The 25,362-nt window shown below is 55.8% G+C and overlaps 1 protein-coding gene across 5 annotated transcripts in view; it reads left to right on the forward strand.

The window, feature by feature from the left end:
- The first annotated feature begins 2,241 nt into the window (after nucleotides 1–2,241).
- Nucleotides 2,242–25,362, forward strand: part of SLX9 (SLX9 ribosome biogenesis factor) — a 36,541-nt gene continuing 13,420 nt past the window's right edge. Inside the window, exons 1-4 of one of the 5 annotated variants that reach the window (XM_033090979.1) lie at nucleotides 2,242–2,509; nucleotides 10,664–10,772; nucleotides 16,755–16,865; nucleotides 23,247–23,315. In XM_033090979.1, the coding sequence (XP_032946870.1) occupies nucleotides 2,372–2,509; nucleotides 10,664–10,772; nucleotides 16,755–16,865; nucleotides 23,247–23,315 (427 nt within the window). In that variant the 5' untranslated portion in view covers nucleotides 2,242–2,371. Of the gene's footprint in view, nucleotides 2,510–10,663; nucleotides 10,773–16,754; nucleotides 16,866–17,441; nucleotides 21,946–23,246; nucleotides 23,316–25,362 lie in introns of those variants that run through there. The other 4 variants (XM_033090997.1, XM_033090987.1, XM_033090961.1 and 1 more) reach the window with 4 other exon arrangements.

Genomic DNA, 25,362 nt, shown 5'->3' on the forward strand with positions numbered 1-25,362 from the left:
CAGGGAGTCCGGAAGGTGACCAGGGCAGGAGCCTGGTGGAGTGGGATTTGGCTGGTGGGGCATGGGAGGGGCTGTTGGGGTGGATGTGGCAGGGAGCTAGGGAAGATGGCACCTCAGTTTTGGAGGAGCTACGTGGGGGACAGTTGTTTTTCCTGAGGGGGACTACCTTGCTGGGGCACTGGGGGTAGATGGGAACAAGAATTCCTTTCGAGATTCCCAGGAAACTTTCAGGAGGAGGAGAGAGCCGGGGCTGCAGATGGAAGTCAGAGTAGCAGGGTGCGGCATGGAGAGCCGTGGACAGGGCACAGAGGGGACGAGAGGACAGGCAGAGAGAGAACGGGCCCGGGACTTTCCTAAAGTTGTGACAGATCCATTTTGGAGCAGTTGCACCGTCTTTTCCTTTTATTGAGACAGTATCGACTTCACAGAGAGGCAGAAATAACCCCTGGAACTGAGGCTGTCCCACAGGCTTCTGGAGCTGTCCAGGAGCCGATGTCACTGGCTGGAGCAGGCAGGGGACTGTGTCCTCTGGCCAGGAGCCGGGGTCTCCCTGCCGTGACGGCTCAGGTAATGAGACTGGTTGGACGCTGAGGACACAGTGTGTGGAAGATCAGCGGTGTTGGGTCAAGGAGCAGCTGCTGGGATGCTCTCTGGTGTCCTTGCAGGGGGTGCCGGGGGACAGCCCTCCATACCGGCTGAGTGTGTCTCTGTGCCTGTCTCTGTGTCCGGGCTCTCTCTGCATGACTTCTATCAGCAGGGATTCCCTCTGTGTTCTGGTTGTGTCATGGCTCAGCTGTAGACCTGCGCTGCTTCCTCAGGTTGGACCAGGCTTCTCTCACGTCTGACGACACAGCCTTAAAGAAGGCTTAGGTGCCAGGGGATGGGTGGGGTCATGACTGGGGAGTGGGCACGGCCTTCTCCACACTTCGGAAAGCCCACCTGCTGGGCTGACACCTTCCCCACCCAGAGGTCCAGTCAGTCCAGCTCCCAGTCTGTCAAGAGATTCAGCCACAGGAGGCTGGCTCTCCTTCAAGCATCTGGTCTGGCAGGTGCTGACAGGCGGAGGTGCCTACAGAGTGGGGTCCCCTGCCTGGGTGCTGGCTTCTGGAGTTCTTCCAGGGACATTTCTCTCTGGCCTCAGCCTGGATCTACGCTCTGACGTTGCCGCTGTGTGTTCCAGTGTCTCCAGGGGGCTTCATCATCTACAAATGTCCCCGTCCTTGTTGGACATTCTGGAACTGGACAAGCCAGCTCCTGCAACCCTAAACAGGCCGGGAACACCCTGAGTAGGGTATTGACTTGCTGCAGCGGTTGGGGGGGGCACACTCCAGGCTGAACACCCGTTTGTCCTTCCTGAGAAGTGGCACCGGCTCTGTGTGGGTCTGGCTGCTTCTCTCTGAAGCCCATTCCCCGTGGGTGGGTTTCCGCGTGGCTCCTGGACGGGCTGAGTCCTGAGTGCTGGCACCCAGGGCCTCCCTGGTATGGGGGAGGGGGAGGTGCGTCCACTGTCCTGGCTGAGCCCGGACTCCTGTGGCCCCAACAGAACAATGTGCTCCTTGGGGATGGGAGTCACTGTCACCCCAGCGTGTTTTCCCCAATGAGCCCCTCAGGGCTGGACACACGGGAGCCCGAGGGCAAACTGCGGAGGTCAGAAGCGCAGGCTCACTGAGGTGCTGGTTCTGCAGCTTCCCAGCACGTGACCCGGCAGGGCAAGTCATCCCACCGCGTTGTTCCCAATTAAACGGGCGAGCTACACCCAAATTCAAGGAATTGTTTTGAGGAGTAAATGAAATACTATAAAAAATACATGGACACGTGTACAGGTTCAATCACAGTTAATAAAACAAATGACTCGCTCAGCCCGGGGTTGTTGGGAATCCCCTTTAGGCTCAACCACACTGGGCCTCAGATCTCCCCTTGTAGACGGGACACCACTTCTCATAACGTGCAGGCCCCCCCCCCGCCGCCCCAGTCCTCCGATTCTTTTCTCCCCCAGAGCCTGTATGAAAGACTCCAGTGTCGTGGGCGAACACAATCGTGTGTTTTCAACACGCTGGTCCCATCCGGGGCCACGTTCATCGTCTCCCAAGCACAAGGAGGCCGCCTTGATTCCAGCAATTAGCCCACACCTGGGACGTGTCCCGGGGCGGGACCGGGAGCACAGCCCCGCCCCGCTGCTGCCGCACTGGCCTGCGGCTCCGCCCCTGGGCCCGCCGCTCCGAGCGCCTGCGCAGCCTTCGCGGGAGGAGCCCGGAACCCGGCTACCTGGGCTCCAGTGTCCACCCGGCCCCGAGAGCGCTGGACCGGCATCCGGCAGGCCCGACTCGTGGGCCCCGCTGCTTCCGGCCGGCGGTGGATCGCGACCCCGGAGATGGGGAAAGTGAGGGGGCTGCGAACCCGTGTGCACCAGGCTGCCGTGAGGCCAGCGGGGGCTGCCGCGCCCCTCCCCGCGCCTCCGCTCCAGGAGGCGGCCCCTCCGCAGACCTCGGCCGGCGGGGTCGGGGGAAAGGTAAATGAGGGTTCGCGGGCGGTCCTGGGCGGCTGGGGTGAATGTACCTGGCACGGGGGCGGGGGTGGAGGCGGGGTGCGACGCCGCCTGGTGCCGCCTCCGGGGTCCTGGTGGGCTCCCGGCCCCTGCTGTGGGCGGCCCGCGGCGGGGCGAACCCGCTCCCCACCCGCGACCGTGGTTTTGCACCGTCTGCCGGCCGTCTCAGCCAGCGAGGGGTGGTGCCCCGGGCTCAGCTCACGTGGCGACGGCCGCGGAGGGGTTGGCTTGCACCGCGCCTCTCGCTGGGCGCGAGGAAGCCTGACACCTCCCGCCACGACGTCTATTCATGGCAGAAATATGAATATGGCAGAAATTCCTTTTAAGTCTTAGGTGAGCTCCCAGGAAAGGAACGGGATTCCCAGGTTTGACGAAAAGGGAAGAGCGAACTGAAAAGAGACCCTCTGCCACGTGGCAGCCACCCGGCCCCATCCCACCCGGCCCCGCTAAGCAGCCGCTGGTCTGCTTTGTGTGTCTGTTCCGGACGTTTCACATGGTGGGGGGGCCTGGAGGGTGTCGTCTTTGTGTTCGGCTTCTTGGACTTCGCATGGCTCCTCGACGTTCATCCGCGTTATATCTATGCCAATATGAGTGTGTCGTTCGTTTTTATGGCAGAATAGTCTTGTGCGGTATGGATAGACCTCCTTGTGTATCCAGGGCCTGACCCTTGAGCTGCCCTGGAAGCATTTAGTGGTGGAAGCATTCAGCGGTGCGTGTAACCAAGGGGCAAGGACAGGGGCACCAGACAAGACGTCGCTGGCCTCCGGGGACCAGGCCTCCTGGTGTGGGGTGCTCATGACAACAGCCGTGTTGACTGAGCACTTGGGGCGCGCCAGGCACTTGACAGCTTCCCAGAGCCCTAACCCTCATGCAGGTGAAAGAGCTGAGTTTAAATAAATTACCAAGGACCCTCAGCTGCTGATGGAGGAGCTCATGTTTGAACCCAGGGTCTGGCTCCAGTGTTCTGGCTTTTATCAAAGTGATTGAGGTACAAGTAACACGCCATAAAATTCACCCATTCAAAGTGTAGAATTGACTGGGTGTTTTATTAACAGTATATTCGCAGAGTTGTGTGACCATCACTACAAATTTCAGAACATTTCTGTCACCCCAGAAAATAACCCCGTACCTATCAGTCATTCAAGAAACCACGGATTTACTTTCTGTTTCAGTGGATTTGCCTGTTCTAGACATCACATGTAAATGGAATAACTCAGTGTGTGGCCTTTTCTGTCTGTGTTCTTTCACTCAGCATGTTTTTGTGGTTCCGCCTTGTAGCATTATTTTTGTAGCATTCGTTTCTTTGTTGTCTTCATTCTTTTTATGGCTGAAAAACATCCCATTGTGTGGGTATACCATACCACACCGCAATTTGTGTATCCATTCATGAGCTGGTGGATGGTTGGTTTCATTCTGATTTTCGGCTGTTGTGAATAATGCTGCTGTGAACACTCGTGTACACATTTTTCTGTGGCCTGTGGGTGGAGTGGACTTGCTGGCCGGTACGGAACACTATGTTTACCTTTCGGAGGAATTGCCGGCCTGTTTCCCACGGTGGCTGCACCATTTTACGTTGCCGTCCGCAGCATGTGAGGATTCCAGTTCCTTCACGGCCTCACCAGCGCCTGTTATGGTCTGTCTTTCTGATTCAGCCATCCTAGTGGGTGTCAGGTGGTATTTCATTGTTTTGGTTTGCATTTCCCTAAGTGCTAATGATATTGAGTCCCTTTCACGAGCTTGTTGGTTCTTTGGAGGTCTTCTTTAGAGAAATGTCTGTTCAGGTCCTTTGCCCTTTTAAAAATTGTTTGTCTTTTTGTTGAGTTTTAACAGTTCTTCATGTATCCCGGATGGTCAGCCCATATCAGGTATATATGGTTTGCAAATACAGTTTTGAATTCTGTGGGTTGTCTTTTTACTTTCTTGATACCGTCCTTGGAAGCAAAGGTTTTCATTTTGATGAGGTCCAGTTTATCTTGTTTTCTTACGCGTGTGCTTTTGGTGCTGTGAAAAGCCAAGGTTTAGTTGAAAAGCACAGAGGGGCCTGAGCAGGGTTTGGTCGTGGAGAGAATCTTTGTGAGTGGATATCCTTCAGAATTGATGTAATGCTTAAGCTACACGTCAGTATTTGGTCTGAATTCCAGTGAAAGATAGAGTCTGTAGAGCTCCGTTCCCTGTCATCCCTTGTGCTGTATGTGGGCTGTGCTGTATGTGGGCTGTGCCGATACGTCACAGCCCAACATGTGATGTTATAATTATTCTTCTTCCCCCACCCTTCTTCTGTTCCCCCCGGTTCAAGCTGTTGTTTCTCAGTCTAGTTGTGTAGGGCGCAGCTCCCTGTTATTACGTATTTGTGGATTTGAATTACTCTGGTATTATTTGCGTTCAGTCTAAAAAAACTTCCTAGTATTTTTTAGAAGGCAGATCTGTTGACAACGCATTCTCAGTTTTGGTCTATCTGGGACTGTAATTATTTTACCTTCATTTTTGTTTTTTTAAATCCCCCCCCCCATTTCTTCCACCTCCCTCCCCCCCACTCCGGTTCAAGCCGTTGTTTCTCAGTCTAGTTGTGTAGGACACAGCTCCCTGGCCCGTGCTGGTGTTATGAGCCTTGCGCTCCCCTGGCTGAGGCCGTCGGTCGCAGGTTGGCTGCTCACAGCAGCTCTCGCCAGCTGCTGGCCATTCACAATGGCTGCTGGTTACTCATGGTGGCTCATGGCCACCCAGCTCCAGGGAGAGCCGTTGTTCACAGTCTTAGCTGTAGAGGGCGCAGCTCACTGGCCCATGTGGGAATTGAACTGGCGGCCTTCGGCCTTAGGAGCACGGCGCTCCAACCACCTGAGCCACCGGGTCGCCCCATATTTTACCTTCATCCAGGACTTTTTTATTTTATTTTTTTAAATCCAAGTCAAGTTGTCGTCCTTTCAGTCTTAGTTGTGGAGGGTGCAGCTCAGCTCCAGGTCCAGTTGCCATTGTTAGTTGCAGGGGGCGCAGCCCACCATCCCTTGAGAGACTTGAGGAATCCAACTGGCAACCTTGTGGTTGAGAGCCCACTGGCCCATGTGGGAATCAAACCGGCAGCCTTCGGAGTTAGGAGCACGGAGCCCCAACCGCCTGAGCCACCGGGCCGGCCCCTTACCTTCATTTTTGAAAGATCGTTTTCTGGATTTAAGATTCCTGGTTGGCTTCAGTCTTTCAACTTTGCATGTCATCCCACTCCTCCTCATCCCCATTGTTTCTGAGGAGGAGTCAGCTATTAATCTTATTGGGGTTCCCTGGAGTGTGGAGTCATTTTCTTTTACTGCTTTCAAGGTTTTCTCTTTGCCTTGAAGCATTTGACGACTATGATGTGTCTCGATGCAGATCTCTTTGTGTTTATTCTGTTTGGAGCTTTTTGGTCCTACTTGGCGTTCACTGAGTTTCTTGGATGTGTAGGTTAGTGTTTTCCATCAGATTTGGCAAGTTTTCAGCCATTACTTCTATGAATATTGATGAGGCAGAGAAAGAGTCAGTAACAGTGAGCCCCAGGGGAACCGCCCGGGCCTGCATCCCCGCCTCAGGGACCGCCCAGACTCAGCCCCTAGAGATAAATTTTTCTGTCGAAACATCCTTAGAAAAAGGAGATAAAACTCCAACCAGAAATACCTAGTTTTCGATGCCTGTGCGGAGTGCTGAAGCCTATCCTCAGCCTCATTATAACACAATTAGAATAAAATAAACATTATGGCTTGCCCCCGCCCCTCCGTGGGTTTTTCCGCATACATTCTGGATGAGAACATGGGCAGAAAGAACCTAGTTATAGGGGTGGCCGGTTAGCTCAGCTGGTTAGAGCGCGGTGCTCTTAACAAGGTTGCTGGTTCGATCCCCATATGGGCCACTGTGAGGATCCACAACTAGATTGAAACAACTACTTGACTTGGATCTGATGGGTCCTGGAAGAACACACTTAAAATAAATAAAAGTTAAAAAAAAAAACCACACTAGTTATATAACCAACATATGTCAATTAGATGACCTCAGTATATGCGTCAAATGTCCTGAGTTTAGACCTCACATCCTGTAAGGAAATTTGCCTACCCTTTCCTATATAAGAAAAAGCTAACCTAAAGTTAGGGGCCACTGTCTACTCTGAGACTCTGCCCCTGGCAACCCCCCTGCCAGTGTTTCTCTCCTGACTACCCGTCTTCTTTAGGCACTGCCACGGGCATTCTCTCTGCCCGGCCTTTCCTTGCTCTCCCACTTTTCTGAGTCTTGTGAAATCTTTCACATTCTGTGAACGACCAGGGGTAATTCTAAGCCAGTACAAATATGTTTTCTCACCGTTCTCTGTCTCTTTCTCTCTTCCTCCCTCTCTCCCTCCTTCTGGTACTTCCGTTACGTATGTTGGTGTGCTTAATGGCACTCTATGGTGCCATTCATTTTTCCGTGTTGACCTTAAAAATAAAGCCATTATTTTACTGGCAAAAAGGGGTTTATCAGGAACAGCAAATAATTGTAATTTGGAACATGCAAGCCATAGCAAAAGCTTCAGGCAAGTCCAGCAAAGGAGAGGACTTTATTTTATGGAGAAAAAGAAGGGAGTTAGAGGGGTTGTTCTGAAGGAAAGGCCATTGAAGAAAAGGGAGAGTTGCAGGAGGTGACATTTGCTCACTGGCCGAGAGGCTGGGGTGGTATGTTTTTGAAGGGGGTACAGTGGCTGTCTGTTACTTTGCGGCTGTCGTCGGTGATGCTTTCCTGTGGAAGAGTCTTCTGTGGGCTGTAATGGACCGTTTCTCCTGTAATTGATGTCATGTGGTACCACGTATGAGCTCACCTCTGGCCTGGCCACTCCATTTCTGTGAGGTTTTCCTTTGTTAATTTTTACATCTGCAAGGCTGTTCTGTAAACTTATTTCTGTTTATTTTTCTGTCATGTTCTGTTCCTCTTTTCTTTTCTTCAGATGGCATCATCTCTGTCGATCTTTGTTTAAATTCCCTGATTTCCTCTGCCAGCTCAAATCAAGTTTTGAACCTCTCCAGTGAAATTATTCATTTTGATCACTGTACTTTTTGGCCACAGAAATTTTTTATGTTTTAACGGTGTCTCTCTGTTTCCTGATAGTCTCTCTTTGATGAGATGCTACTGTCCCTTCCTGTCGTTCAGTAGACATGGTCTCTCTTAGTTCTGCAGCTACATTTACAATGGCTGCTTTGAAGTCTTAGGTAAGTCCGACATGTGGGCCCCTCAGAAGCTGCTGCTACTGCTGATGTCACGCCTCCCTGTTTCTCTGCACGTGTCACCTTGCCATCGTGGGAAGTGGACATCGTGGGCAGTGCACTGTAGCACCCCGGGGGTTGGTGGTGTTTGCCTGGCTCTGAACTGACTGCGTGAAGCCTATTGGACTCGCCCGCCAGCGTGCGGCCACTGCCCTCCTTGCTCGTATCCAGGCATCCTTTTTTTGCTTGTTTTTATCTTTTTCCCTGGCTTCCTGGATCAGTACAAGCCACTTATTGGTCAGGTTGTTCATAAGCCCCTTTGGCCATAGGTTTTGGCCCTTTTCCTCTGGATACGTGTGAAGCCCGAGGCTGCCATCACCTTCAGGGGTTTCCATTTTTGACCCACCGTCATCAGGGACTGGCAGCGTGAGATTCCCCTTGATTGCTCAGAGCCTCTCGGCCACCAGACTGCCATGGACGGTCCTGGAGGTGCTCCTGGGCCCGAGTAGGTGACTGGTCCCTCAGCCAGCGCTTGCCCGGAGCTTGTGCATAAGCCCCGTGCCAGGGCCTCTCGCCCTGCGTTGCGTTTGCTGGGGGCATGCTTTCCAGGGTGCCCGTCCAGTGGTGGTGGTTCCTGAGGGGGTGCAGCCTACCCCTTGGGGTTGACTGATCCCGGTCCTGTGCAGGGTAGCTGGCTGCTGCTGGTACGTGGTGCTGGGAGCCCCGCTGTCTGCGCAGAATCCCGGTGTTCCCACACCCTCAGGCAGGGGCTTCCATTCTGTCCTGATGAAATCAGCCCTCCCTCAGAGCCTGTCCCTCTCCTGGGCGGGACCTCTGCATCCACACTAGAGAAGGGGCAGGGACAACTGCGTCTCCCTGGTCACCTCTGTCTACAAGTGGAGCTGGGGTGGTGGCCCTGGTCTCCTTGGCTTGTGACTAGCTGCCCCCTCAGAGCTAAGGTCTGTCAGGACCCAGCATTGTTGACCGACCTGCCTGGAGTAGAGCTTCTGCCCAACAAGTGGGGGTGGTTGGGGCAGGGGCAGGGGGCCCTGGCTCTCTGGCGTCACCTTGGAATAGAGTCTGTGCAGCTTGGTGGGGTTGGGACTTGCTGGCAGTCGGCCCCTCCCCCACCCCACCTGCCGGGAAACCACAGCTGTGGACAGGGAGCTGGGAGAATAAAGCTCCTGGGGTGCTTTCTGTAACAAGAGGGGTGGGCGGGGGACAGGTCATGGCTCATGCCACAGACCGTTGCTGTTCTTGATGACACGATTTTCTCCAGTTCACAGGTGGTTGGGGCGATGGTCTGCCACACCCCTCACGCTGCGCTTCTCTGCATGGGTGCCCCCCTCCCCCCCAGCCCCAGCTTTTGTTCCCTCTGCTGGCCAGGTCAGGCGGAATTCCCGCAACAGATAAAATCCTGCTGGACTGCAGACTGCAGCTAAGATCATAATGAAACAACTCACCGTGAGTGAGCGTCCGCAGACAGTAAGCACCAGAGTCAGACACCGTGAAGTCAGGAAAGAGAATGACTGGCTGGTACAATACGGATGCCTGAGCTGTGGAGGGCATGCGGGAACCGAATAGGAGAGAGGACAAGGAAACCTTACCAAGGCGAGGCCGGTTTGGCGGGAAAAGCATTATTTAGATAGACATTCTGGAAGAAAAGTGTAGTGAACTTCAACACGGAGCAGATACTTAAACAGATTTCCGATTTCTAGTCCCGTAATGATGTAGTCTGTGAAACACATTCCGTGTGACGTCAGCACCTTTTATACTGAGCGCCAAAATGTGTCATAATCCGCTAGGGAGTAGCACTGCAGACAGGTCTAGGTGACAGACATGTGTGACCCGGGGCACCCCGCCGGGAGGTCTCAGCTGAGATGCCCTGTCCCCCGCCCCCGGTGAGTTTTCTGGGGTTGATTACTGACCGCCTTGGAAGTCCCAGGAGCCAGGCGGGTCTTCTCTGTTGGGCCCCGGTGCACACACTGAGTGCACACACTGAGCCTGGCACCTTCTTGGTGCTCGGGCTTGTTTCTGAGTCACCCCAGTGTTGTCTGTGGGTGTGTGACTCCCCTGGGGGTGGAGGCTGCGTCCTGGAGCTTGGCCCTGCAACGAGCACGGTGTGATGGGCAGAGTGACGAGGCGTGTTTTTTTGTGTGTGTGTCGGGGGAAGGGGATCAGGACTTTATTGGGGAACAGTGTGTACTTCCAGGACTGTTTTTTCCAAGTCAAGTTGTCCTTTCAGTCTTAGTTGTGGAGGGCGCAGCTCAGCTCCAGGTCCAGTTGCCGTTGTTAGTTGCAGGGGGAGCAGCCCACCATCCCTTGCGGGAGTGAAACCGGCAACCTTGTGGTTGAGAGGATGCACTCCAACCAACTGAGCCATCTGGGAGGCAGCTCAGCTCAAGGTGCTGTGTTCAGTCTTAGTTGCAGGGAACGCTGCCCACCATCCCTTGTGGGACTCGAGGAATCGAACTGGCAACCTTGTGGTTGAGAGCCCACTGGCCCATGTGGGAATCAAACCGGCAGCCTTCGGAGTCAGGAGCATGGAGCTCCAACCGCCTGAGCCACTGGGCCGGCCCATGAGGAGTGTTTCTAAACGTTGACATGGGGATGAGTGTGGTGGGGAATACACTGCCAGGGTGGCAGAAGGGGGGAGAGTGCCTCAGAAAGAGGAAGAAGAGGCGACGTTTGGGAGGAAATCCTGAATCAGGCCTCAGGTGGTCCTTAGGTCCTGAGCCGGCAGCTCTGGGATCTGAGCCCCGAGTGGCCCCAGGCTCCCTTCTGGGGAGCCCAGGGACTTTCCCTGGGTCCTCCCCTGTGGACAGGCCAGGCCAGGCCAGTCCCTTGCTGAGGTGTCTCCCTGCCGTGACAGCTCTGAGGAAGCCACAGAGCGAGGTTTATGTGGTCTGCTTTCTTTCCTTTTCAGGAGTGGGCTTTGGTGAACACTGACCTCTTTGCCAGGACCGAGATAGACCCCAGTACCTTGGTGCAGAAGCTGGACCTGGACACGTGGCGTGTCCCTTCCATCAGGAGAGGTGAGTGAGCGAGGCCCACCTCACGGCTCGGTGTTTGCAGTGCTGGTGCCAGGCTGGCTTCCGCTTGCTTGTACGCTCAGCCCAGAGCATTTCAGTTAACCTGTACATTTTTAAGAGGTTTTTAGCAATGGAAAAACTTAAAGTTTTACTGAGATAGGAAGAATAGTATAAAGAAATCTCCTGTGCCCATCACTCACCTTCAGCACAAACACACACACACACACACGCACGCACACCCACACACACACCCAACCCCCCCCACACACCACACATACTGCATTATTTTGATGCAAACGGTGTTTCAGTCATGAATTCTTTTCCTTTCCCTTTATTTCTTTCGGCTATAGCTGATATTCAGTAGTATCTTATGTTAATTTTAGATGTACAGCCCAGTGATTAGACACTTATGTACATTTTTCCCTCCTTCTTCCGCCTCCCCCCTCCCCACTCTGGTTCAAGCCGTTGTTTCTCAGTCTGGTTGTGTAGGACACAGCTCCCTGGCCCATGCTGGTGTTATGGGCCTTGTGTTCCCCCGGCTGAGGCAGTCAGTCTTCAGTTGGCTGCTCACAGCAGCTCACGGCAGCTCCGGCTGCTCACGGCAGCCCAGCTCCAGGGAGAGCCATTGTTCACAATCTTAGTGTAGAGGGCGCAGCTCGCTGGCCCATGTGGGGATCGAACTGGCAACTCTGTTATTCAGAGCTTAGACTCTAACCAACTGAGCCATCCGGCCACCCTAGACACTTACATAATTTAAAGCGATCCCTCTGACTGGTCTAGTACCCACCTGGCACTGTACACAGTTATTACTATATTATTGACTATATTCCTTGTGTGTTACTTTACATCCCCATGACTATGTTGTAACTACCAGTGTGTACGTACTATTTAATCCCTTTACCTTTTTCACCCTGCCCCCCAATTCCCTCCCATCTAGTTACCATTAGTTTGTTCTCTGTATCTATGAGTCTGTTTATATTTTTTGTTGTTGTTTAGTTTGTTTAGATTTCGCATATAAGTGAGATCAGATGGTATTTGTCTTTGTCTGTCTGACTTATTTCACTTAGCACAATACTCTCAAGGTCTAACTTATGGATTCTTTTTTTAAAGATTTTATTGGGGAAGGGGAACAGGACTTTATTGGGGAACAGTGTGAACTTCTAGGACTTTTCCAAGTCAAGTTGTTGTCCCTTCAATCTTAATTGTGGAGGGTGCAGCTCAGCTCCAGGTCCAGTTGCTGTTGTTAGTTGCAGGGGGCGCAGCCCACCATCCCTTGCAGGAGTCGAACTGGCAACCTTGTGGTTGAGAAGATGCGCTCCAACCAACTGAGCCATCTGGCACTGGCCCATGTGGGAACCGGCAGCCTTTGGCATTAGGAGCACGGAGTTCCAACCGCCTGAGCCACCGGGCCGGCCCCTAATTCATGGATTCTTTAGTATATAGTGGTACCTCGGTTTTCAAACATCTCTATTGAACATTTCGGTTTACGAACGCCATAAATTTTATGGATCTTTGGTATCGTTAGATAGTAAAATTCATGCTAAATTTGCAGTTTTAGGGGTTGATTTTAAAGTTCTGGAATGGATTAATCCATTCTGCTTTACTTTCTATGGTGAAACTGTGCCTCGGTTTTCGAACGTTTCAGAACTCGAATGTTCTTCCGGAATGAATTACATTCGAAAATCAAGGTACCCCTGTATATTTCTAAAGGCTCTTAAAAAGAAGCATATCTATGTGCCACTGTCACACCTAAACAAATCAACAGTAATTTATCATCAAATTAACACACAGTGTGCTCACCTCCTCACGATTGCCTCAAAGTTTCTTTGTAAAAGTTGGGGTGCGAACAGAGGCCCATGCAGAACAAGGCCCCTCACAGCGGTGCAGCTGCTCCCAACCCACTTCTTCCTGTGTTTGTGATGTGGGGAGGCATTTGCCGACTGCACTCTCCCCCCTCCCCGCCCCAGATTTTGCCGGTTGCATTTTGGTTCTTCAACAGGTTTCTCTGACCCAGCCCAGTTCTTGGTGGGAGCTTCCCAGCTGAGCGCCCTGGACATGGAGTGAGCCCCAGGCCTGGGAGGGTGCACGAGCTCCGCTGTCCCAAGAGAAGCCTTGATACTGCCCGCGTGTGAGCTGGCATTTAAAAGTGGGCCTTGCCACCCTGTTGGGAGTGCTCAGGCCCCCGGGCAGGGCTGTTTGTGCCAGTCTCTTTGGAATACTATTTTACCTGCACGTGATTCCATTGGTTTAATCCCACTGTACATTTTCACCTTTCAAGTAGTAAGCAGCTGTCTTTTTTGGGTTACTGCTTTAATAGTCAGCCTTTGTTCCCAGGATTCTCTAGTGAATTGATGTAAACACTTAATTATTTTATTAGTAATTATAATTTATTATAATTTAATAATTTAATATATTTATTAAATAATTTAATAATTATTTAATTATTAAATTAAATAATTTAATAATTTATTAAATAATTATTTCTTAATTATTTTGTTGTTGGAAAATTAAGCAGCACCCAGGCTTTTAGCACCATTTTTCCAGGTTTCCATCTCTAATTTGTAAACAGCTCTTAGCGTTGTAAGATGTGATTGTTTCACAGGCACCACTTACATCAAGCGTCTTCTGTGGGGTTGTGTTGTTTACTTCCTTGCTGTGGATCTTTGTTATGTCACTGGGGAGGTGGATCTGAATCTCCTTGCCATTTCTGTGCATTGAAACTGCAAGGAGCAAACTGTTCCCCCCACCCTCTGAGGCTCTTGGCTAGCACCCTGCAATTCAGACCCACAAAAAACTGATCAGCAAGAGAAAAGCAGTTTATTAGTGCATGTGGTACACATCACGTGGCAGAAACGGGGTGGTGAGAACTTGGCCTCTTGCATCTTAGCAAAGAGTACGCTTGGAGGCTTCCAGGGCACACACCCTGGGCAGGTGGGCACGTGGGGACCAGTGGGGGCAGGTGCTGGCGCCAGCCTTTCCGCGCCTCCCGGGATGGATTCCTGGGAGTTCTCACTGCTCAGGAAGTTGCTTTGGTGACCAGCATGATCCAACATTTGTCTGCAAGTCCAGCGAGTCTCGTACTGTTTGTTTGGGGCAGTTCCGATCGCCTTCATCAACCTTGAACGAGCGCTTTACGTGTCATAGAGGTTAGCTCTTTGTCCTTTCCTGCAAAAGTCCTCTAGGACTTTTTTCAGATTGTTGAGGTTGTTATTCCTGCAGAGAGCTGACAAATGCTGTCTTCTGACAGTTTCCCACGGTGGCTCTTCCCGTCCCTCCGGCCGCCCGTCATCCCAGGCCTCTCTCTCCTTCCTGCCTCCCCTGCTGGTTGTGGGGCTGAGTTGCCTCTGGACATGGGACAGGCTGTGCGGTGGGCCAGGTGGGCATGCTGCCCTCCACCCAGGAAGGAGAAGCCATCTGTGCTGCAGCCAGTGTCCCTGAGGGGACAGAGTATTAGTTGGCAGTCATGGGGCTTGTGTCAGAGCCCGGGTGCTGTGCTTTGTTGCTGCTGGCTTCTGAGTGTCTCTTTAACTTCCCAGGACCGTTAATTCCTCGTGCGTCAGGTGAGCGTGCCGTCTGCTGGCCAGGTAGGTGTGCTACCTGGCCTGCCTGGGAGTCCTCCTGGGCTCCTTGAGCCGTGCTGGCCAGTGGCACTCCCATGTCAGTGAGGGCTGGCTCACTTTGTTCCCTGTCACTGACGGCCGGTGCGGTGGGGGAGGGGGGCCCGGATCTCACTGCAGCGTCCAGCCCCTCCCTTGGCTGAGCTCAGAGCAGTGAGGCCCCACCTGGGAATGGGAGGGACATCAGGGCCCCCTCTGGCGCCACTGGATGGGTCCCTGTGGGACATTGTCGTAGCTTCCCATTCCATGACCCACCTGCAAGGACAGGTGCTGAGGCTGTGCACCTACCTCGGGGCGGCCGGGGCCAGCACCAGCGTCATTGGGCCCCATTGCAGACCTGCTGGCCCGTTGTCCCCGCCCTCCAGGGCCTTCTGACGCTCCCACGTCAGGACCCTGGCCCAGAGCCCAGTGGATCCTGCCTGGCAGCTACAGGAGCACAAAAGCCCCAGCGCCTCATCTCCGTGCAACGACCAGGAGCCTGTGTGGGCCCTGGGTTCTGAGCTGTGCTCCGCCAAGGCCTCCCTGGTCTCCTGGAGGCCCTGAGGGCGCCCCGAGGTGGCCAGACACCCCTGAGTTCCTGGAGCAGGGTCTGCCCCAGCCTCTCCCCGCCAGCACCTCTTCCTCCGCCCTGCCTCCTGATTGGCCAGTGCCTGGGTTCCACAAGGCGACAAGGGGCCTCACGGTCCCCAGGCCCCAGGCAGGTGCAGGTCATATGGAAAGCAGCAAGCGATGACTCTGGGATGACTCTGGCCACCGCTCAGTGACCTGCTGGCTGTGAAGATGTGAAGGCAGGACCGCCTGTCTGCCTGGACTAGCCTGTCCTCCCCCACTCCTAACCCCGGGCTGAATCACAAATAGAACTGCTGCCCTGCCAGCAGCAGGGCTGCATCGGAGGGGGGCTGAGCCGACTTGGGGGGCAGCCTGGCCTGCTCGTGGACCCTTGGCCCGAGTGGACACATGTCCGCTGTGTGTCCCCCATGTGCCCCCTCCCCCATGCAGATGTGTGCTCACACCCTGCCCGCGTCCCTAGGTGTGAGGGGGCCGGTGTGAGCCTACGAGGGCTCTGCTGCTGGCCTCTCCCCGGAGTTTGCACGGAGCCTTTGGAGCCCTGGCCTAGGGGCCCAGTCTGCCCCCTTTCCCTCCTGCCCCACTCAGGCCCACCTTCTGATTCTAGGCAGGGGCTCCAAGCTTCCTGTGAGGTGCAGTGCTGGAGCCCCCAGCACACTCCAAGTCCCTTGGCAGACACCCCCACCCCCACCCGCCCAGCTCCCCCTGCAGATGACCGCACCCCTCCACCACCCCCAGAGCTCAGCTTTGCCTGGAAGGTCAGGGCCCCTGGGCTCATGTTCATGTCCTGTTCTCCTTACCCCCTACCCCCACGAAGCAGCTGTGTCCTCTCGGGGTGGGGACTTGGGGGCGTGTGGCGGATTCTCCCTCCCTGCACAGGTCACCACCCGGCCCATTCTAGTTCTAGTCCTTTACTTCTTTATTCTGACAAGTCGCAGAAAACCAATCTGTTCCCATACAAGCACGGGGGCGTGGGGAGGATTAGTACTTGGTCCTGTGGCCTGGGCTGGACATGGCAGGTGCCTAGACTCTGAGCCCAGAGAGGTGGGCAGGGTGAGGCTCACCTAGAGGAGGGCAGGCCTGCTTAGGGAGGTGGGAGCAGTGGGGCGGGAGGGAGCGCTGTCAGTATGGCTGGAGGTGCAGCCTGCACGCATGGCTTGGAGGCCTCCAGCCACCAAGGGGCACATGGAAGTGTGTCTGCCGGCTCTGTGATGGGACAGGTTGGGGAAGTGGCGGTGGAGAGTGGCCAGGGAGGCGGCAGGGAGGGACCTTGCTGGAGGGATGCCCGGAGCACGTACGCTGCCCTCACTGTCTCTTTACTGAGCTGAGACCCCATGCCCACAGGGAGAGCTCTGGGCCTTGGGCTATGCCACCGCAGTGGCTCCATTTCCCCTACTTGAGTGTCCCTCTGTGCCTCTGACTGGCCTGCCCACAGCAGTGCTTTCCTCTGGCATGGTCCCAAGTAGGTGCAGCTGTGGGGCTGCCCAGCAGAGGGCAGGCAAGCTGCACTCCGTTCAGGCCTGTCCCCGGGTCCTGCCTCAGGGGTCCTGTCCCAGGGGTCCTGTCCCCAGAGGTCCTGCCCCAGGGGTCCTGCCCCAGGGATCCTGTCCCAGAGGCCCTGTCCCCAGAGGTTGTCCCAGGGGTCCCACCCCCAGAGGTGCCGCCCCCAGAGGTCCTGCCCCCAGAGGTCCTGTCCCAGAGGAGCTCCGAAGTCAGGGCCCTCGCAGACGGAACCGAGGGCTTTCAGGGTTGGTCGGGGTTTTCATAAAGCCCCCCTCAAAGACTGTTGCCCTTTCCTCAGCCTTGGGGTTTGGTGGGAAGCAGCACTGCGCTGGCCCACGTCGCTTGCCCCCAACTGTAAACGGGGAATCGAAGAAGGAGGTGGCGTGCAGAGGGCATTACTGCTCCACAGGTCAGAACACCTGGTGTGGGCCCCCTGAAGACAGTGGGGGGGCATCCGGGGGCTTGCGTGGTGGCATTCACCACGTTTGGGAGCCTGTTTCTGTGCTGTGTGCGTGCTGCCCGCTATTGGAGGTCACCGGCTGCTGGCTGTGAGCTCCTTGCCTGTCCCCTGGGCCCTGGCTGGCTGTTACGGGGAGTAGGTCCTTGGGGCCCCACTGCCTCCAGGGCCGTCCTGGCCAGCGGGGCCTGAGCCTGTTTCCTGGCTGCCTGCGGGACTTCGGCTCTGGGTCTGTAGCAGCCTGTGCCCACACACTGGGTTTCTGGGCCTGCAGTGACCTGGGGGCCACGGGAGGGGCCCCATTGTGGGCTGTTCTACCTAGTCTGCGTGGAGTTTGGTCTTTAACAAACAGAAAGGGAAGGGAAGGGAAGGGCAACGAGGCAGCCCCTGGAGGAAACTGCCTGGGTGCTTTCAGGGGAAGGGCTGGGGCAGGGTGAGCGCTGTGGGGCGGGTGGGGCGGGGGCGAGTGGGGCCTGGTCCTGCCCTGGCTGTGTCCACTTGGGGAGGTCAGTGTGGGTGCACCCTGCCCTGTGCGTGAATTCCCCCCTCCTCCACTTTGGGACAGGATGCAGTCACGTCGTGTCCCACTATGTGCTTCCCAGCTCTGAGCACTGCTGTGCAGGAGGCCCTGGTGCATGGGCACCTGTGAGGACATCTGTGCGCCCGCTGGGCTGGGCTGCGCTGAGGGAGGTGCCGGTGGTCGGGCCTGAAGGGCAAGGAGCCGGCCACCCAGCAGCACCCAGAGTGGCCTGAGCTCGCGCTGAGCCTGTCCCTCCTTTTGGAAACCTGTCCTCCTGTTGGAAGGTGATGGAGACGGGCCTGGGGGTCGCAGACAGGACTGCCTCCCATTGTGCTGGAGCAGGACTGTGTGCCCAGGTCCTGCGCACAGGACGGGAGCACTGGAGCCCAGGTCCTGCAACCCCAGGGACCACTGTGTCCCCCGGACCCACCTCTGGAGGAAGACAGCCTTCCCGCAATCCTCTCCAGCTGCAGAAGCTGCACCGTGGCTGGACCACGGTGTCTGTGTTAGAAGTCGGCCCTGGGGTTTGGACTGTGCGCTTCTAATGTGCTCAGCGCTCCGGGGCCCCTGAGCTCATCCTAGGAGAGGTGTCTCGTCAGTGAAGGCTGCCTTAGCAGTCAGGCTCGAGGTGTGTTTTGGGGATAGACTGATGTGTGCCATGAGCGCAGTGAGGTGCCAGGTGTCTGCAGGACGTGTCTCTGATTAGTGCAGTGTGTCCCCAGTGTTTATATCTTTGGGTTTTTAACTGGCCCCCTAATCACACAGGTGCAGTTAAATAATGAAGGAAGCCTGGCAAAGAGCAAACGAAGGGACCCAGTGCCTGCAGCTGCCCGCTCTGTGGGTGGCCACCTGTTTGTGGTCCTCCTGTGTTCTGGCTGCTGCTCCAGCTGCCTGGTGCTTGCCGTCCTCCCCTCTGGGTGTCCCCAAGGGAAGCGGTACCTTCTGTGCCCGTGTCACACCACCAACTCCTTGTTAGTAAGCTGGAGCGTGGCCCGCGTCCAGTGAAAACTCAGGGAAGGGCCTCGGTGCGGCACGCGTCCTGGCACATGGGGCGTGCCCTGGCCTCACTTCCCCACATATGGTCTTGGCCACGCTCAGCACACAGTGGCCTCATTCCTTTTCAAGGTGTCCAGGTTTGTTGGAGGACGAGACCAGCACTTCGGGGAATGGCTGTGTCCACACAGCTTTGTGGACCTGAGGAAGTGTGTCTGCAGATGAAACTGGAGCAGTGGAATTGCTGAGTCAAACAAGCGCACATTGAACATGCCGGTGGGCGGATCAGTTTGCCCTCTTAGACGCTGCCCGTGGGAGCTCCTGCCCACTCAGCCTGCACGAGTCTGCCTCGGCTGTGCCTGCGGGACACAGAGCGGCCCAGGCGTGTGAGGCTGGACAGCAGGCTCTGCTGTGTAAAGTGTGCTCTTCCTTAGAACCCGCGTCCGTTAGCCTGTTTCTCCATCCGCTGTCCACTTGTGCCCTTTTCCTCGTTTTCTCCTAGGCTTTTCTTACTGGTTTGGAAAAGCTGTTTATATAGGAAGGACCTCTTTTGTTATCTGTACGTTTGCCCCCCTTTGGTAGTGCCTTTTGAGTTAGTTTGCGTTATTTTTTTTCCCTGCAAGGATTTTAAATTTGTACGTAGTCACATCTGTTTTCTTTGTTTTGTAACTCTTCTGTATTTTTTGTAGTACTTCTGTGGCTTTATTTTTTATTTACGTATTCCATGCGTTGGGACCTTATCTTGATGTAAAAGGGAGGTGAGCAAGTCCTGCTTTGTTTCTCCCCAGATGTGTGTTTTAGGTTGCATTTACCAAGAAGCCGTGCAGAGGCTGTGAGTACCACGTGATGCCTTGTGAGCCACGTTGCACTTTGTGGCTCAGGTCACAGCGGCCTGCATCTGCAGCTGTTCCGTAGCCCGCAGTTTCCTCCTGCTGCCTGTGCCCACGTCCTTCCACACAGCTTCTTGACGTCGTTTACAGAAAAGCCGATTGCATGTTGGTTTTCCTTACAGTTCCACTAGGACATAGTCATGTGGTCTCCCATTAATCGTAGCCCCCCGAAACGCAACGCCTGCAGAACCATTCCCTGTCCTCTGACTGTCCTGCACTGGCGACAGTCATGGTGACTTGAGGAGGACTGGGAGAGGGGCGAGGCCGCCTGGGAGGGGTGGCTCTGGGGCAGGCAGACGGGGTGGCTTGTTTGGACTCGGTCTTCATTCTGTTTTTTGAGGCTCCTTCATGAGAACGGAGAGCAGGGTTACGGACCTCACCGACACGCTGGGCCTGGATGCACTCCCATTTTATGTGTGAGAAGACTGAGGCTCAGCTGGGTCAGGTGGCTGCCCAGGCAGTGTCTGTCTGTAGTCAGAGCTGCGGAGCCCATCACTTTGCTACACACAGTGGCATCTCGCCTCTGGCTTTTCCTGACAAAGCAACCTGTGCCTGAGGCTGTCCCAGTCCATGCCTCTGGGTGCTAGGTACCATTTTGACCCACGCCTGAGGTTACTGCTGGCGCCCAGAGGCCGTGGAGGCGCCTTAGGCTGGGCCCGAGGGTGGGGGCCGTTGCCAAGGCCTGGAGGCTGACAAGCTGGGTGTCCTGGCCGTGTGTGAGGCGGGTTCCTGCAGGGCGTGTGGACCAGTGCTCACTGCCCGAGGCCTGTGCTGGCATGACCTCTGCTTAGGGCTCAGCCACCTGTCCCCTGCCTCCGTCTCATTCCACACTGTGGCTTCTGGAATCTTCCAGACTCCCTGGGGCACCTGGCGGGGATGCTGAGGTGAGCGGGGCTCTGGCCACCTGTGCCTAGTTGGGGGCAGTGCCTGCTTGCCCCCTGGGGCCCGGGACTTCCCCAAGCTCAGCCCTGCAGCCCAGACACCTGCGGTCCCCGTACTCCTGGAGGGCTGGAACCTTCCTCACCGTCTGCTGTGTCGCGGCACGGCGTGTTGGGCCCTGTCCCCGTGCTGTGGACATGGGTGCTGGGCAGCGGTCACCGCACAGGTGTCCTGCCTGTGTGCTCAGGTACATGGTGTCACGATTTGGGCCACCGCCACTGCTCAGAGACGTTTTCTTTTGAAATTAATTTCTCAGAATTATAGACAGTTGCAGGATAGTGTGGAGAAACCTTCCTGAGCCCTTAAGAGAGCTGCCCACGCATGTCTTGTCATCGTGCCTCCCTCTGAGGCCACCCTCCGCCTTCTCCTGGGGGACCTGTGGGTCAGCCCCGTCCTGTCACTGGTCCCCTCTGCTCGGTTTCACACCCCAGACAGATGTCCCTCACTCCTTACGGGCACCATTCGTGGTCAGACACTGTGGGGCCATGGGGACACGTCACTCCCCACCCCCAGGCCTCTGACACCCACACCCGGCTGCCCCTCCCCCTGTGCGTCGTGGCGGATGCTGTGCCCGGCTGTGGGGGGGGTCTGTCGCTCAGACCAGCTGGAGGAGCAGCCGATCCCCACCGCCTGCGCTGAGCCCTGGGCCCTGTTCACGCTCTCACTCCCCGCGCTCCCCCGCCATCCTCCGCAGCGACTGAGGGACGGGAGTGCTGCCCCTTCCTGGGGGTGGGGGCTGGGAGTCGGGGGTGAGGAGGACAGTAGGTCAGCTGCAGGGTGTCTGGAAGTGCGACCAGGAGGCTCAGCACGACGACCTCCGTCTTGGACAAGGGGTGACATTCCCTGCCGTCACGGGCTCCAGGGTTTACACGAGTTCCTGGCGCACAGGATCACTACCTGCGTGACAGGACTTGTTTCTCAGATGCTGTCGCTGTGCTGCGGCACCAGGAGAAGGTGCGAGAACTAAAGACGAGTGAGGCGTGGGCATCCGTGTAGTGACCTGTGCTGGAGTCACCTTACCTCTGGGGACCGCTAAGGCCAGGAAGTGGGGCCGCCTGGAGGCAGACACGCTGCCAGCCGCCTCCAGCGTCTCTGTCTCCCACCCACGTCTTCCCACCTGTGTGCCCGTGTGCCACAGCCCTGACGTGGGCACACAGCAGTTGGGCTGCGTGGTCTTTGTGCTCCCAGGCCTGGCAGCACCCGCCCCCACCCCGGGCCCGGTCCGCATGTGCGCTGGCCGCGGGCAGCTTCCCCACTGGCTGCTCCAGCCTGTGCCCGGGAGCCCAGTGCCGCCTGATGCACCAGCGGGCACTGCCCGAGCCTCCTCAGGCCGCACCACGGCTTCTGCCGACACAGGGTGGCTCTTGGTCCGGCTGGGAGTCAGGTCTGGCAGCGTTGGGCGGTGGCTCATGCCCAGGGCGCGGCACCCCGCGGCCCCTCGGCCCTCCCACCCCGAGTGTGCCAGGTGGGGACCAGGGTCCTGTGCCTCGCCCCACCTCTGCCTGCCGCAGAGGCCCCCGGCTCTGGGCCCACCTGTCGTACTCTGTTCCAGGCCTGGTCCACAGCAGTTCCCCTCAACTCGGCCCCTCTGAGCCTCGCTTTTCTCATCTGCGAAGTGGGACTCGTCATGGGCTCACTGACAGAAAGGTGCCCAGTGCTCGCCCAGGGCCACGCTGGGCTAGTGTCACAGGTGTGGCCTCTTCCTCCCAGGGGATTGGTGAGGGGCCTTGGCCTGGTCACTTGCGTGGCTGCATTTCCTCATGGGGACTGGGCAGACGAGGGTCACATGTGGCCTGTTTATAGGGACGGGGACCCGGGCCTGGCTGATGGCGGGAAGCGCAGTGCTCCGTGTTACTCAGCAGACGGCGGGTGTGTTGGCTCGAGCAGCCGGACAAGTACCACAGACCAGGGGCTCAAACAGCAGACGTTCATTCTCTCCGATTCCTGGAGGCCGGAGGCCGAGATCCAGGTGTCCCAGGGCTGTTCCTGCTGAGGCCGCTCCTGGGCGTGCAGACGGCGTCTGCTCCGTGTCCTCACGTGCTCGTCCCTGTGTGTCTGTGTCCTGATCGCTTCCTCTTACGAGGACACCTGTCATGTTGGATCAGGGCCCACCCCAGAGACCTCATTTGATCTCAATGACCTCATGAAAGACCCTCCCCTAATACTGTCACATTCTGAGGTGCTGCGATTAGGGCTTCAACGCCGAACTTGGGGGACAGACTTGAGCCCACCCTAGTGGACAGGTGAGGACAGGCTCATGAGGAGGGGGGCCATAGACCTGGGCTCGTGACGTCACCAGGACATCAGACTGGCCATTGCTGGGCGGTCAGGACAGGATCCGAGTGGGAGCAGGGCGCGCAGTGGGAGGGTCCACTGGGTGGCCTGTGCTTTGATGCCAGAGGTGTTCTGGGGACGAAGGAGAAGGTATGTGTTGTGCTCCACGCCCTCACGCTGGCAGGTGAGGCTGGGGACACGTCCCCACTGGGGCAGGCGAGGGTGCACAGAGGGCTTCGGAAGAAGGCACGTGTGGAGAGTGGGTTTTCTGATTAGCTGATAGATGGACGACAGGTGTGGGACCACTGGTTGCTCAGATTGCGCTCACCTGAGGAAGTCCCCTGGGCTTCGGGCAGCGCCTCCTCAGAGATATCCCAAGCAGTCAGGGACCGTGAGGCCAGGTCCTGGGCTAAGCCTACGGGGACCCTTGGTGCCGTGGGGCCCCCACCCAGTTCTCGGTCCTTGTGAGTTGTGTGGCAGCCCCTTGGCTGTGCTCCTGAAGGTCATCCTGGGGTTGTGGTGGGGAGGGAGCGTGGGTGAGTGCCAGGCTTGCCTCAGAGGGCAGCTGTGCTTAGGGCGCCCTCCTGACCTGTGACATGCACCACGGTGTCCCCAGCTCTGTTCCTGGCTCCGTGGGTGGGGAGCTTCGGGTGTTGTCCGTGGGGAAGGGGACGCTTCAGTCACCCACGTGTGCTGTGTCCTGTGCTCTGTCCTCAGGTGCTGAGACGAAGGCTGTTTTGCCCAAGAAGGAGAAACGGAAGCTGAGACGCGAGAGGTGGTTGCAGAGTGAGTGCCTCCCTGTGTCCTGAGCGGCACAGGCTCCCTTCTGGGGCCCCCGGCCAACCCGCTCCTTGGTGGGGCCACCGCGGTGGCTGGTGGGTGGTCTGGGGCCATGGGTTGCCTGGCCGCATGCCGCGAATGGCCTGCGATGGGCCAGCAGATGGCCTGCAGGGGGTGGTCCTGTCACCCGGTATGAGCTTCTGCAAAGCCTTGACTGACTCCTCCCTAGGAAATGGTCCCCAGAAGTCGCTGCCCTCAGCTCCATGCGTGTAAAACGATTGTTTTTGGCCCCACGATGCATTTGTAGTTAGAAGTGCTACGTGCTGGTTGTGAGCACTTAAGGACACGGAGCTATGTGAAGGGTGGGTGTCCCACACGGGTCTGGACAGCAGCGCCGTGTGTGCGAGGACGTGAGGCCTGTGGGGCCAGGCGGCCTTCTCCCTGCACCTCTGTGAGGGTGGGTTTGCTCATGTGCTGCCAGCCACGCGCCTCGCAGCAGGCCTGGGGCCACTCCCACTGGTTTTCTTTTGGAAAACAGTTATTTTTCATGACGCTGAATATTTGCTGATTTTTTCTAAAGATTTTCTTGTGAAGATTATTTTGTGGTTTTTTTCTTCCTCTCATGTTTTTAGTGTGATTTTAAATTAACTTGGAACACAGTTGGCCTCTGTGTCCGTGGCTCCGCATCCGAGGTCAGCAACCTCGACGGAAGGTAGTCACGCACCACTTAAGGACGGCGTCCTGAGGGAGGGCACCCTGGGTGGGGCAGCCCGTGCCACCCTGGGCTGCAGGGCACGTTGGTGTACAAAACCAAGTCCGGTCAGGCACGGAGATGGAAACCCGAGACGATGAGGCTATAGCCGTGTGACACGGCCCCTGTGTGACAGACTTTAGGTAGAAGGAGGACAGCCTAAAAGTGACTGCGTAGGCCAGTGACACGTCATCCGTGACCTCACAGTGTTTATGTGCTATGCTGTCACACGACTGGCAGCGCGGTAGGTTTATTTAGCACTACGACGTCACCAGGCGATGGGACTCTTCCTGCTCCATTGTCATCTTAAGGGACCACCATGGTGTGTTCGATCCACCATTGACCAAGTCTGTCTTTATGCCCTAAACAACCCAGTACAACGACTGCTGACACAGCATTTATCGCGTATCAGGTGTCATCAGTAACCTGGAGGTGATTGCAGGTACCCGGGAGGGTGTGCGTGGGTTACCTGCCAGCAGCGCCCCGTTTAATAGAAGGACGTGAGCATCTGTGGACATCGGTCCCCTCGGCGGGCCCTGGAGCCCGTGCCCCGCGGATACCGAGGGACCACTGTCCTTTCTTGTTTGTGTTTTCACACGGTTAAAGTATGATGTGTGTTATTTTTTCCTTAAAGGCTTTAAAGAAAGTACACATTTTTAATTTTGTTCATTTCTTCTACGATTATTTATTTTTCCATCACACTTTGGATGTTTCTTCAGGAACTGATCCATTCCTCATTTTCTTTGTCACGCTCGGTGCCGTGGAGTTGTGCACATAGTCCTTGCACAGGGGGTTACAGTTCTTTGGTGATGTTTAAGTCGTCTTCCATGGTGGTTGGTCCTTGTTGTACTATTGGAATCAGTCGTGGCCAGTCATATTTTCCCATAAAATTGTCTAATTAAATCTCAACCTTTTCAGGAAAGGGTTGTTGGTTTCCCCTTATTAAGTATCCTGTTTATCATCTTTACTGGTATTTACCTTCTTTAATTTTGATTAGTTTTTGTCTCTTCCATTCCAAGAATTAATTCTTGTATTTACTTGTCAATTCTGTTGTTTTCTTTTCTAAAATTATTAGTTTCTGTTATTTTAGTACCCTGTTCTTGCTTTCCTTAGGATTTTTTATGTTGCTTAGCCATTTATTTTTATATGTTTTGTTTAGGCTGTAAATCACCCTCTGAATATATCTTTAGCTACCGTTTCCCAAGTTGATTTTACTTAATAGTTTATTGTGAAAAATTTTGTACAGGAAAGTAGGGATTTTATAGTGGACACCGTTACCCCCCCCCCCCGCCTAGCTGTGAC

The sequence above is a fragment of the Rhinolophus ferrumequinum genome, chromosome 2 (assembly GCF_004115265.2).
Source record: "Rhinolophus ferrumequinum isolate MPI-CBG mRhiFer1 chromosome 2, mRhiFer1_v1.p, whole genome shotgun sequence".
Lineage (NCBI taxonomy): Eukaryota > Metazoa > Chordata > Mammalia > Chiroptera > Rhinolophidae > Rhinolophus > Rhinolophus ferrumequinum.